At 42.6% G+C, this 14,794-nt stretch overlaps 1 protein-coding gene across 1 annotated transcript in view; it reads left to right on the top strand.

Moving 5' to 3' along the window:
• The first annotated feature begins 328 nt into the window (after positions 1-328).
• rhpn2 (rhophilin, Rho GTPase binding protein 2) overlaps positions 329-14,794 on the top strand; it is a 41,102-nt gene continuing 26,636 nt past the window's right edge. Inside the window, 2 exon segments of the mRNA XM_032521688.1 lie at positions 329-593; positions 5,965-6,080. Of these exon segments, the coding sequence (XP_032377579.1) occupies positions 528-593; positions 5,965-6,080 (182 nt within the window). The 5' untranslated portion in view covers positions 329-527.

The raw sequence follows: 14,794 nt of genomic DNA, 5'->3' as shown, positions 1-14,794 counted from the left end.
TCCCACTTGTGTTGTTCACTTTCAAAATGAAGATTTTGCCAGTTATAAAATGTAAATATAGCTTTTTATAAAACTAGTATTTTCTATTTTAGCAGTGATTTACCAGTAGGGCTAGCCGGCGCACCATCCGGTGCAGGTGCAGCTTGTTAACCAGACAATAACTAAAGCTAGTATTATGTTTATGAAATTGGTATCGGTGAGCAATATTTTCTAGGTGGCAGCTTGTCGTAAAGTCTTACGTAGGCTACTATAATGTTAGTGTTCATAACTTGAATCAAACAGGTGCAGTCCGGTGAGTTCCCTTGGTAGTGAACGCATCACCCAGGCTTCCTTGTTTCCGTTTGGGCGGAGTTTCTGGTTGGAGCTGGGAATGTCCCCGGGTGAGGGAGACAGACAGACACACAGACAGACAGACACGTCGTTGGAAGAGAGAGGATACCCACCTGTTGAACAGCAGCGGTCTGGTTTAAATCGATCTTTATTTCACTCGTTTTTCCTCTGAGAGATTCCGGGTCTGAGCCTTCAGGATGACGGACGCTCTGTTACCAAACGGCATCAAAGACAGCGGAGGAGACGGCACTTATTTCAGAAAAGTGAGTTTTGCTTCTTCACTTCGGTAACAACATGAATCCGCCTGCGTCATGTTAACGGACAGGGACGTGCCAGCGCACATTTCAATAGTTCAAAATGGGCAAATAAGGACTTTAGCTTACTGTTTAGTTGCCGCTTGACTGGAGCATTTACATTTTCCTAATTCATCGGCCGTTTACCAGAAGGCATTTAACGGAGCCCTCTTCGCCATGTTAACTAGGTTAACGTTACTTGTCTTTAGGTCGTTTACCTAGCGTTATGTATGGTAGGCTAACCTCCATGTAGAAGTTAGCCTAACGGTACCCATGTTCAACTTTTAAGCTATAGCTAACGTACGTTAACTGGCGTTATAAATATATGTTTAACATGTGCTATGTAGCTGGGCTCTTACATTAAATAAAAAGGCAAAAACTTTGGTCTTAATTTTCACATACAGAGTACATTGTATTGACATTTTAGTTCTGCAGTTTAACCCATTCGTAGTAGTAGGAGCAGTGGTCAGCTAGCTAATGGCATCCGGGGAGCAACTTGGGGTTCAGCGACAAACCGCCAACCTTGTGGTTATGGGGCGACCACTCAGCCCATAGTTCAAATGTATATACAAAGCACCACATGGATAACACTTAAAGTAATACACTCTTTGAATTTTTCCTTTTTATTTTTTAAAATAGCGTGGTTTCAGTCTGACATTTAGCACAATTACTGCTGCACCTGATGTGTCACCAACAGAAGCAGAAACCACAGCGCTGTCAGCTTCGTGTGTGTGTGGTTGTGGTGTGTGTGTGTGTGTGTGTGTGTGTGTTGTGTGTTTTGTGTCGTGTGTGTGAGAGAGAGAGACTCTCATAATAACTTTATCTCATGCAGTTACTGATAGTGAGGGAGACTGAAAGGTCAGAGACCAAAAATCCCATAATTAACATCATTAGTTTCCTGCTGGTTGACAGAGGTGTGATGGTGATGGACATGTAACAGGAAGTGTAATGGATAAGGAATTCCTCAAAAGCTTTGTTGATACTCTGGTAATTTTAGGTCAGATTAGCCTCCTGCCCTTAGATAATTCGGGCAGACGTGTTGATTAACTGTATCTTACAGCTACACACATTGGATAACGGCATCAGCTAAAATATTTAGAGTACCAGGTTATCTAAATTAATAGATCAGATTAGGGTAGTTTTTACACTGCTGCTGTTTGTGTTGAAGTTGGCACCTTTCCATCTTGTAAATAAAATGATGTGCTCATTCATTATTAATCATTAAAGTTCTTCACAGTCACAGTTTAGATTGAGGCTATGAGAAAAGCGCCTGGCAGTGGTTGAGAGATTATCTAATGTGTTTTTCATGAGTTCCCTGTCTGCCATGCTGTGGTCAATGTCTCATTCATCCACATTTTTACTAGTGTCCTCAACCGGGGTGTTTTTATAGACGAGCTTGTTTAGATGGGCATCTGAACAGGGCCTTTGTGTCTTCCAATCCCCCGAATCCCCCTCTGAACGCTGTCTGGATTTAGGCTCAGTGCTGCACTTCCTGTGTCTATAAAAAGGTCAGTGGGAGCCAAGTTCTGGCAGCGCCACAGGACATGATGGGAGACCGTAGAGCCTAATACCTCAATCCCAAACTTTTTCCTTTATGGCTGGAACACACATTGTAGAGCCTTTCTCCATCGTTCTCACTTCTTTTCCTTTGTCCTCTGTATTTCTTAGTGTTGAACACCCAGGAGTCTCTGCTTTTATTGCAGAAACCTTTCTCAGTATGAAAAGGCTTGCACATTCGTGGAAACCACTTAGTATAAAAAGCCTTGCACATTCGTGGAAACCACACATCAATGAGTTCTGCATTCTCATTTTGTGATGTTAAAGAGATTTGCAATTTGGAAAGTTTTTGGTCAAATTTTAACCATGCGGAGCCAAGACAACCTTTGCTTCCATGTTCTGTGCCCCTCGTTCTTTTGGGTGAAAATGGGTTTAATGATTTACAAGGCCTCACTGGGTTCTGCTGATGCTTCAGGGAGCTCTTGTGGTTCAGGGCTGCCCTCCCACCCGTCCACTGTTTCACCTCCAGCTGGCTGAGGTCCGATTCGACGGCTGCAGGATGGAAAGATGGCAGAACAATCTCCTTATCCTCCACGGCCAACGAGAGCATTGACGTAGCATCTGGCCTCAGGCCGTCCTTCAGCCAGACCACAGACACAAATTGACAACATGTGTCCTCGTTCAAAAACCAGACAAGCTTTCTCGACCTGGAGACACTCTAGGATCCCTTAGCAGGGTTTGTATTTAAAAAAAGAAAAAGTTGCTGTGATCAAATATTGTCTTTTACATTATTTCACTAAATATAGAGATGTCTTTCTTTGGATTAAATGAAGTACATTCCCTTTTGAGCAGGACATTCTGGGTATTTAATGGTGAACAAGCAATTAAGAGTTGGTTATGCTGCCAAAATGGTTGGTGGCTGTAGCCAATTATCCCATGAACCATTGCTCTACATGTCCTTTTATGAAGCCTCGATTATACAACAGCAGAATGATTGGCTGTTTGATGGAAATGATAACGAACAGGACTTTCTTTGTTCTTCTGCAATGAAGTATGTTGTACGCTTGTAGAAAAAGGCTGTACTTCTTGAGTAAGCCAGTGGGTAGGAGGGGTTCCATTCCCTGTGTAGTTCAGTGGGTTAGGCAAGGCAGTAGCAAAGCCAGAGCTAGGGGTCAGTCCCATGTGTCATTTCCAGTTGATCCAGTTTTCATCCAAAAGGTCTGCGTTGTAAAGTGACAGTCAACAATGCCTAAGACAATCCAAAACACAAAAGTCTTAATGTCTCTAACTTAGCGTGCCAGGAGGTGTGGTATTAAATCGCCAATTTTATGGACTATCGGTAACTGACATGGTGTATTGGTCACTGATAGCTGATCAGAGCAGTGTTGCCACACAGGATCCGGATCATCACTTTGGAATGCATGGGTAGAAGTTTCATTGCATGCTTTGTATTAAATATGGAAACACTGCTATAGTTACTATCAACCACTAGCCACTCCTTTGTGCTTTAACAACATCTATCTCAGTTTTGATGTAATGATGCAGAAAGACTACGCCCCTCCAGTCATACGCTAACATCCTCGCCCTGCTGTCATTCTAAGAATAGCTGCTGCGACATCAGCATTTGGTAAATCATTACACTCTCAGGTCACCCAAGTCTGTGTACAGGAACACCCAAGTGACTACAGTGGAATGGTTGTAGAAAAAATGTTAAGTTAGATGTGACCTTTGTTGCAACCATTTGACCTGAGTTATGGAAATTTGTACTTACTGTTGTGGCTTACCCATTTTACAGGAAGTCTCTGTGGATCAGAGCATCAGACACATGATTCAGTAAATGTAAAAGATGTGACAGCAAAACACTCACACCGAGGCTTATTTGAAAATATGAAAATTAGATTTTTTGTTTTTTATACATCCCTAATTTTGCAAATCTATACATTCTTAGATTCTATCTTTGGTGCAGAGCGCTCATTGCTGTTGTGTTCATAGACTACCTGTCTCAGCAGTCTTTTCTCTAATAGTGATCCCTGACTTTGACATCCTTTAAAAGTCAATGCATTCTTCCTGTTGCTGATGTGTTTCAGATCACCTTGACATTTGGGCGCCTGGTTTAGCTCACCTGGGGGAGCGGGCGCCCATATATAGAGGTTTACTCCTCGATGCAGCGGCCGCCCTGCAGCCCTGTCCTGCATATCCTTCCCCCTCTCTCTCCCCTTTCAAGTCTAAGCTGTCCTATCCAAATAAAGGCCTAAAATGCCCAAAAAAGAAATCATAGAAATGAACATGTAATTACACTGTGTTGTTTTGGTGTCATTCATGGTTAGGGTCGGGTACCAAAACCCGGTTCCACTATGGAACTGGCTCTTACACAATTGGTAGGAATTAGACTGGATTAGAATGTAAATTCCACTTCTTTATTTCGGTTCAACTTAATATATCAACTGAAATATCTTCCCTCTGTCGCTCTGAAACAGATGTAAAATCATCACCGTTTCTCTGTGGTCTACCGTCGGCTAGCTGCTGTAAACGTAGGCTGATTTTAAAATGCCGTATTTTTCCTCTGGGCTCTGGCTAGCATACCAACTCAAATTTTTTTTAGTTTTAACTTGTTAATAGTGTTACTGTTATTAATTGTTAAACTATATTTAGTCGTGTGTTAGGCGACTTAGATCCCTTTCTTTGATGTCATTTTTCAGTTTTAAAGTTTTATTGTTTTAAAAGTACCGGTTCGGTAGCCTGACGTGGTCTTACTCAGAGAACTTCCCGACCTGGAATGTTGTGGGCGGGCTGAGTTCGGCTGGCATCCAGGCTACCGGTCCGACGTAGGAATCATAAAAATCCAAACGATACCCAACCAATTCATGGTTACATAAATATTTATTTTGTGCATGTAGAAACTGAAGCTGGTTTTGTTGCTGACCTCAGACAGTCAGATACATAAATACAATGTAAAAGTGTCCCAAGTTGAGGACTGTAAACCAACTGGTTTTTTACTAAGCTGACTGGTTTCTGTGCATCATGCTGTTTTTTGCCATCCGTAGTATAGTCAAGCCACACCTCTGTTGTGCTCTGAGTCAGTCAGTATGAATGTTTCAGGCCAGTTTATCTGTACTGGTGTAAGGGACAGCCTGTTGACTTAAGGCTGGGACGCTGGTGGTTGTGATAGGGACAAGGACACGCAGTACAGCTCCATACAGGCCATTAAGCTACATGTAAACATAAAGAGTGAGAGCATGTGTTTGTGTTGGGTACAGTATCACAAGGTGTAGCTTCTTCCACACCCAACTTAGGCTCATTTTTATTGTTACACTAATCAAATTAGTGTACAAAAAAAGTAATATTTAGACCAACTGATGTCTAGTAGGTTGGCATATTGATCAAATAATAACATATTGTCACCTCTGTAGTAGTGAGTAGATGTATGTGGGTGAAAGGTTTAATAACACCTGTGAACCTGGACAGTTTTGGCCCTGACTCAGCTGACATATTATATTTAGCAAGATGTATTCAAATGTAAACAAAATCCTTTTCTGAATGCTCTGAACATGAACAAAGACACTGGTTCAGTAGATTGTATAACCACTGTTCACAATTGTACGGCAACAAAATTTTATGGAAAGGAAAAACTTGTGACTGACTGCTATACATACTTAGGTTTGAATGACTTGAAGGAAATTGAAGTTCTATTTTGTGAATTGCAGTGTAAAAAACATCAATGAGGAAATCATCCTACCTTTTGCAGTATGCACATTTTTCTTGATGCCCATGCAGCAGTTTCCATCTACTTACAAAAAATATTATCTTCTGCTTACGTGTTTGTTCTTGCATCTCCGTGTCCCAGGGTTGTAACCCGTTCGCCCAGACTGGACGAAGCAAACTTCAGAATAAACGGGCCAGTGTGAACCAGCAGATCATCAAACAGATGAGGATGAGGGCTGGAGCTGAGAACCTGCTGAAGTAAGTAACTAAACTGATGACTTACAATACATGCATGCATACTATACATTTGTGTCTGCTTAATTTATTAAGTCCCTGCAGTGGGGATTCTTTTAGTAGGAAGTGCAGGATGGTTTAAACTCCCTATTCATTTTTATTTATGGCATAGGGAAAGCCAATGGTAAGTTTATCCCTCTCTGCTCACACCATTCATGCATGAATCATTCATTTGTCTGTATTGTTTGTCAGTTATGTCACTGTGGTATATTTGACCTCTAGTTAACTCCCGCTGGTCTGTTGAGACGTGTTGCCATCTCCTGTCCTCCTCCTTCCTTCTCTCTTGTTCATTGTTGTTCAGATTTAAAACAGCACAGGGGACAGATATTCTTAGGTAACAATCCTGAAGATGAGGATTCTATGTACCACGTAAACAAAGCGTGCGTGTGTGCAATGCAGTCTCGACACTTTACAGGTGTGTAGTTGAGTTCAACTATGAAGGAAGTCGGAAGTAGGGGGGGCAGGAAATAGGGAAAAGCCATTGGCCTTCCCACTTTACATCCCTAGCCCGATTTGGCTTTGTGGCTGTTGTGATCCCATCACAAGATGCAAAACTTGTGGGAAAACAACAGCCTCAAAAAGTTGAATCCACAGCTCTCTGACAAAGTGTGAACAGAAATGGAAAATTATAAGCTTTATAAAAGTAGTGTTTTATTGCTGGCTCACTGTATTGGATTGCATTAGACTATACAGTTCTTCCTATTACTGTGTCCAGCTTCTGTTCTGTGGCCTTTGATAAGAATAATGTGCCCCACAGTAGTCAGAATGGTGTTAAGTTAACTGAAATGTAAGGGCCTTCTGTTTAAATAAAAAAAAAAAAAAAAAAAAGGTGTGTTGTGGTATATTCTGTCACTAAGGCCCTGAGTCTAGGGAAACAAAAGGTACAGTGGTGCACATTTTCTCTGACAGTGTAGCCTCAATTTCTCCCACTGGGATTCTCGGATCAGCTCTCTTTTCACGTGCGCGTGCACGTGCGTGTGTGTGCGTGTGTGCTGCCTGTTTAAGCCCACTGTCAGCTAGGCCTGCACAATATTGGAAAAATCTGACATTGCGATATTTTTTCCCCTGCGATATAGAAAAAGTAATTTTTTTTAAAATGACATAAATATTTCTATTTGGAAATAATAATCATTCTCGATATCTGCTGTGATTTTGTAGGGGAGTGCATCTACAAGAAATAAAAAAAGTTTTTTTAATTTAACCCCTTTTTGTTGAAACTTTATTACTTTTCAAAAAACCCAAAGGAAAATAAGCGCTGTGACTAACGGGACCTTTTGAATTTATTTGGGGGGGAAATTAGTTTAAAATACGCTGGCGGGGGGCCCGGGCCCTTTGTTTGAAAATTGATCAGACCTGCACGTCACGCGGGATTTTGCCCCCACTCTGTGTTTTTAAAAACAGTTTAAAACAATGGAAATGACTTAGATCAGACACAGACTTTAAATAGTCAGGGGAGTTTCCCGGTCCTGGCTGAATCACTGTCAGCAGCAGCTGTGCCCACGGTCTTTTTACCACGGGAAAAAGTTAAATTCCCATAACCCAAAACCCCGTTGGGGCAACGTTTACACACACATACTTTCCCCCCATGGTACTTTTAAAGGGAAGGGGGAAAACGGTAATAATCATCTAAAAGGAGACGGGGGAAGTTCACTTTTCATAAGCAGCAAAAAAAAGGGTAACATAAAAATCGAAAGTTTCCCGCGTGGGGCTATTGGGGCAAAGCGCCCCATTGCGAGTGGGTTTAAAAAAACAATATTGTTCAGCCCGACTGTCAGCCCCAGAAAACCCCCCTTCCTCTAGAACTTCAAGGGGCGGCCCCGCCCAAAGGCCGGGGCAAATTTCCCGGTGTTTACCCAACCCCGCGCATTTATGAGTTAGGTATGCTCTTAGGCCCCTATGCAGTTGGGCGTGTTTACCTGGGGGGGGTGTGTGGATAACAGGGGTTTCCATGGCACTACCTTAAATTAGACATAAATTTTGGTTTTCATGTTAAAAAAAATTTGTTCAAAAAACAAACTACGTCTTTTTTAAATTTATAAAGGGCAGTTTTTGTTTGTTATAAGGCCCCTGAGAAATGTTGGGGGTGTGTTGTGTGTGTTGGGGGTGGTGTGTGTGTGTGTGTTGTTGTGTGTGTTGGGGTTTGGGGTGTGTGGGGTGGGTTTTTTGGGTGTGTGTGTGGGGGTGTGGTGTGTGTTTTGGTTTGTGTTGGGGTGTGGTGTGTGTGTGTGTGTGTGGGTGTGTGTGTGTGTGTGTGTGTGGTGGTGTGTGTGGGTGTTGGGGTTTTGTGTTGGGGTGTGTGTGGGGTGTGTGTGGTGTGGGGGTGTGTTGTGTGTGTGTGGGGTGGTGTGGCCCCGGTTTTTTTTATCCGGGGGGGGTCCTGACGACATATGACTCACCCCAGGGGGGCCAGTTTTTTCCCCTGGGGGGCCCCAACCCGGTCCCCAGAGGAAAAAGCATGGGAAACAATAGAAAACAGCCTGCGATAGCCCGGGGGCCCCCTTTTTTTGAAAAAAAAAAAGGGCCCAAACGGGTTTATTTTCAAAACAAAGTGTGTGTGCCCTGGGGCAGAGGGGGTATTACAGTGTGTGAAACTGCCCCTGGTGGGGGCTTTTACCCGGGAAAAATGTATAAAGGGGGTATATAATAAGCTTCATTTTTGGAAAATCCCTTTTGGGCCCTTTCACTTTAATTGATCAGAACTTTAAAGTTTTTAAATTACTTTTTTCCAAAAACCATTTTTAAACACCCAAAAGCCTTTGAAAAAAAAATTTTATTCTTTGAAAAAAAAAAACATAAAAATATCCAATTTTAATTTTTAATTTTGAAAATTATTTTTTTTAAAATGAGCTATTTATATTGGGTTTGGGAAACCTGTGTTTTAAAATTTTTAACCTATATAAATGTATTTAGGGGTTTTCTTTTAAAAAAAAACTAAGAATATCAAATTTAAAATTTTTTAAATATAAACCCTTTTTTTTAAAAAGGGAACTATTTATATTTGGGTTTCTTGGGCATATGGGGGTAACAAACAATTTAATTTTGTTTATGGTTTTTTTTTAATTACCCGTAGTTTTTTCTTTTATAATTGATTTCACTACCAGGAAAATTTAAAGGGAGCAGAAAAAAAAAACCATTTTAACAAGTAGTACTGGGGCAATGGTTAAGGTAAAGGGGGTTTAAAAAATTTAAAAAGAACCCAAAGTTTAAATTTTTGGGGAAACAGGTGAAAGTGAAAATTTAAAAAATTTGTTCCCCCAGCTAAAAATGCCGGAAGAAGATCAGGCCTAGTGTGTGGACGTCTGGTTGGCCGATGCAAACATGCGCGGTGTTACCTGGAGCAGAAATGGTGGGTTAACACCTAAACCCTGCAACCTTAGACATGTCCATACAGAGGGTTTACATGTTTATAATCTCAACTGAATCATATTACAATAGGTATTTGAAGGTAAGTTGGTCATTATTTGTACAACACTGTATTTAAGTGTTTAATTCGTATTTAGGGATCTAATTCCATAGACGCAGACTGTAAATTAACATGTTTGTGTTGCCCTCATTAAGATTCTCATCTGGCAGATTCCTGTCTTCACCATCTCGGAATGTAGTTTTAAAACTTACAGACAATGTATTAAATAGTTAGATTGTATTTGAGCTTGAGGCATAAATATCGTAAATATATACGGCAACACAACTGAAAATGCAGTAAGAAAAAATTATCTCCAGTTACTCATTATAAAGAATGGATCAGATCAGACTGCACGGAGAGGGGGACCAACCAGACTCTGAAAAGACGTTCATGCCCTTTCACAGCAGTGGCCCTTTCACCGCAGTGTGGCCCCAGATGGTTCATCCAATGCAACAGCCTAATTGCAGGTGTAAGGGGGAGACTGCGACTACGGCCTGCAAACTACTCATAACTAGTTAGAATAGGTTAAAGCTAAGCATAATTCTGTATCGGTACATGTACAGCGCTATTATTAATGCTATAGTATATTTTGTCGACAAACTAATATACTGTTTGTCAGTTAAAATATCTTAAAGCAAATATTTCAGTCCAAACCTTAAAGCAATTGAACAAAAAACCATAACCAGCATATAATTTTAACTAGTACAACAGCAAGCTGCTCAACTCACAGCTGTCAGCAGAATACATACGACAACAAAAAAATAGTCAGGATGTACCCTTGCTTGGGCAACTCTCTCGTTGTCTTAGCTTTCTCCCAGTGTATTTCTTCTGTCTCCCAGCTCTGCCAGGACTCTGAGAACTGAGAAGCTTCTGAACACGGTTCTGATGCTTGCTTGCATGGCTGGGTTCTGGCATGACAGGAGTGTTCTCTTGCACCAGAATTTTCCCCTATGCCCTGGCCCTAAACAACCTCTTCCTCACACCGAGAAATGTGAGGCAGGTGTTGGACTAACTCCGCTCCATTATCCGGGTTCGTCACTAGTATCAAAATCTCAGATGTGGATGTGTGAATCCAATTTGAACATAGGATATCTAGATACAAAATACAGAGTCAACCAAACACGGCCTCTACCCCAAATTTGTTGACTCTCTGCTCCTGGACCCATGGTCTTATTCACACGGGTGGGGTCTCTGGGCCCACAGTGGTGGTGTGTGTGTGTGCCATCGTATCTTTCAATGGAATGTGACTGAGGGTTTTTGACACTCATTTCAGGAAAAGATCAGTGGGGGGTAAAAGGGACTGAAACTAGACTCAGGACGCATCCCATAACAATCAATTCTGCGTTCTACAACATTTAGGAGAGCTGGATATAAAAAAATATACCAGAATTATCTTATATCATAAAACAGAAGATTGCAAAACATCTTAAACATAACAAAACAACAAACTATATACCTATGACACAAACCTTAATGCATGACAACATGTCTTCATTATGCTGAAATGATGCCTTTACTTTGGTTTAAAGTATAATGCCAACACACACAATGTTTAAGCACATATAACATTTAAATTCCAACACCAGGTAAACACAAACATTCCCCCATGCTTCAAACCTTTCAATTTGGCAGCATGGCCAACTGAGCTAAATATCTGGATGGTTAGCAGAGGTTCAGTTACATTGCAACAGAAAAGCTTTCTGTCACAGAAACTCTGTAATCAGAGGAGCCGAGGAAAAAACTGGAGGACATGAATTTACCAAATACTGACCTAATTGATCAGACTGCACAAACAATAACGGAGGCTGCTCCAGTTAGCAGTGCTCTCTAGCATATTACAAGGGAGGCAGCAGTTAGCAGTGCTCTGTAGGCCTTAGAACAAAGTTGAGGCAGCAGGTAGCAGGCTATGTGAGCCGATACAAAGTGACTTTGGCAGCGCACTCCCCCCCAGGATAGCGTGCGCTTGTAGCCTATACCCTCCTCTACAAGCGGAACTTTATGTGTGTCGGGTTGTCTTGCACGGCTTTAAAAAACAGGGCTATGGAACGTCATTAGACTAGACAAGCATGAGGTGGTCTTTGCAGTTAACAGGTGCTCTGTTACGACCTTTGATAACAAAGTGGTTTATAGACCTGTTATTACCATTTGGTGGTTTGTCTGCAGTAGGAACACGGCTCTTGTTGCCTATACAATATGTGTTGACTTGTGGCAAGCATGTTTTAGCACTGTGCTTTCTTGTTAGCTATTATCCTATACCAACGCCTCTGTGACGTCTCTGCACCCGTACGTAAACTGAGCAGTGCTCTGTTGCCTTCTCATACAATGGTGGATGGTGCAGTCTGCACGTTAACAGTTATTTGTCGGCAGGGTAAACACGTGATCCGTTAGCCTTTATAAAAGGGGCGTCGGCAAACCTGTGGCTCCGTATACAGCCCCTGCTGCCGTTGCCCCCCTAAGCGCCTCCGGATCCCAGCCGGCCCGCGGGCAGCCAGCCAGGCGGCTCTTTGATTTATCCATCTGATGCGGCTCAGCTATCAGGCTTTTAAACAAAAAAACTCTTGAATGATACTATTTTAAATTTAAATGTATTTTATTTTTATTCAACAGCAAACACATTAAAGACATTCAAGTTAGGGGTGGCTTTCTCCAATTGACTGTGATGAAATCTAAAGACTAGTAGGATGATATTAGATGACTACTTCTAAACCAAACCAGCCTTCGCCCGTTCCTGTTATGCCCGATTTTGGTGGTGTATATGTTAAACTCGACTGGGGCCACCAAGAAGAAAAAAAAAAAGAAAAGAAAAGATCCAGGGTGGTGGTGATACCACCTAAACAGGCCAAAAACCGGAGGAGGGGGGGTGTGGGGTGAGACGTGCCCGCCGCCGTATCCCTTCTGGCCCCCCGTTTTTTTTCCCTCGCACGGCCCGGTCGTTTCAGGGACATGTCTCTGGAGGCTTCCTGATCGATATTGTTTGTTTATTTACTTAGCAAGATAGCCCGGAATTATAACCCGCTCTTCTGAATTCCCATACGTTTGTTCTGTTTTGTTTTTTTATCAGTTTTTTGTTTTTTTTTTTAGTTATTTTTTCTTTTCTTACGTGTGTTGCTCTATGTTTTTTACTTTTTGTTTGATCTGGTGGATGAGTTCGCCCTTTTTCTTTTTCGTTTATTTTTCAAAATTTTTTAAACGTTAAAGTAAACAACATCTGATTTTTGGCGACGTGTCAGTAGTCAGAAAAGTATTTCATTTTCTCTCTTCTTGCCCTAGTCGTCTCTACATTGTTCATGGCATAAATCTGTTAAACCCCACCACATGTCCTCGTTTGTATGCCCCTTCCGGTCGTTTAACATTAGCAAAAGGGCAACAAAAAAAAACTCTAACTAACCCCTATAAATAAAATGATTTTAAACTTATAACTGCTTATATTAGTGCTTCTTTCATTTTAAATTTCAAAGTGAGTGTGTGGCGTCTCCCCAGGTGGTTAGCCGCTGTTTTTCTGTACTCGCCGTGTATATTGTGAATACGCGATGGAGCTAATTTGGGCTCTGTTGCCGCGTGGTCTAATTAGTCATCACCCACGTCGTTTATAAGGTGGTTTCAGGAATCTACTTTGTGGCACATGTTATTTTGATCCAATTTACGGGGACTTCCGTTTGCAGTTTTTTGTAAGCAGTGCTTGTCTTTAACCTCTACAAAGTGAGTTCTGATTTACCTTTTCTCTAGCATGTTTTGTGCCTTTTATAGCCCTCTACAAGTCGAAACGTTGAAGTGTTAGGATGGTGCTATGTTGTGAGACTATACAACGTGAAGGGTCTGTGACTGAGGGTCAGCTGTGATAGGTTAGCCATTAGTGCTTGTTAGCCTCTAGCAAAGTGTAGTTTGAATTAAGTCAGCTCACCCCGCCTAGTGCGATGTCCTGTTAGCCTTTTATACAAAGTGCCCCCCCTGGTGGGACGTCGTTTGCAATCAGCAGCTTGGAGAGTGCTCTGTTAGCATCCCCTGTATACAATAGTGCATCGTTGTTGATAAAGACAGAGGAGGCAGAGGGATTCTGTTAGCCATATAAGTGATTCTGCAGTTGCACACCGTGCTCGTTTTAGGGCTATACAACTGAAGACTTTCCAGAAGATGCCTGTTGGGCTGTTCGCCCTATACCGTAGCTATAATAGTTGTTGATTCTACGAGTGTTGGCAACACCATTTTCGATTCTGGGGTTTCTAAGCTTCAAAGCCATAATTGCTATCAGTCTGTCTTCTCTGTGCCCCTCCACACCCCAAACACACCAACCAGCCCATAAAGACCCCCGCCAACCCCCCGCAGAGCCACCCCCCCCCCCCCCCGAGCCCCCACCCTCCAGACGCCCCACGGCCCCGGCCTCTCCACTCCCCTCCTCCCCCTGCCACCCTCCCACACCCGACCCCTACCCCCTCCCTTAGCCCCATCGCCTCTACCCAAAACTCTGGCTCTGCCCCTTCCACCTCATCGCGCGTACACCCCCCCCCCCGCCCCCGACTCTCCCCCCTCCCTGTAGCCTCAACTGTTACTGAAGTCCACCATCATGCTCATTGGTCTCTCTACTCCTGGCCCCTTTGCTTTCCCTCTTTCTCCCTCGGCCCACCTCAGACCTCATGATTTATAAAGCGTTTTGAATCTGTTTTTAATGATATGCCGCTCCCTGCTGCGGCATCAATAACATTTACTTGCAACGGTTGCCAGCCAGTAGGTAACTTTGTGGTGGCTAACAGTCGTACTTCTATGACCCAGAGACAGGTAGATGCTTAAGCTTGCCCAAAGTTGTAACTGTAACTCAGTCAAGATTTTTCACATGTTTTGTTTATGTGTGCCATACAGGTTGTGGACTCTCTGTCATGCTGCACAGCACTTCTGGTTGTTAAACTTTGCAACTCATTGCACTCGTTAGGTGGAGCAGAAGCCAGAAGGGAATATAAGGGCAGCTTACATGGTTTGTTTGTATAAAGGGACTTGCTCCTTCGTCAGAGTACCTCCTATGCAGTTGCCTCGTATAGTATACAGGCCCCAAACAAAGCAGAAGTACCCCACCAAGCCTTATTACCCCGCACAACTTACGACCCAACCGGTCACAGTGGGTTGGTTTCTAGCAGCACCAGTATAAGCGTGTAGGTTCAACGCCTTATATCCCCCTACGTTGAGTGGATTGTTGAACATTTCCCGCGCTCGGTAGCTAAACGATCATGAAATATGCCTGCCTTTGGTTCGTTTGGCACCCGCCTCCTATACGAGGTGCGAACGT

The sequence above is a fragment of the Etheostoma spectabile genome, chromosome 1, assembly GCF_008692095.1.
Source record: "Etheostoma spectabile isolate EspeVRDwgs_2016 chromosome 1, UIUC_Espe_1.0, whole genome shotgun sequence".
In the NCBI taxonomy this organism is placed as follows: domain Eukaryota; kingdom Metazoa; phylum Chordata; class Actinopteri; order Perciformes; family Percidae; genus Etheostoma; species Etheostoma spectabile.
This window is presented reverse-complemented; position numbering and strand designations above follow the sequence as displayed.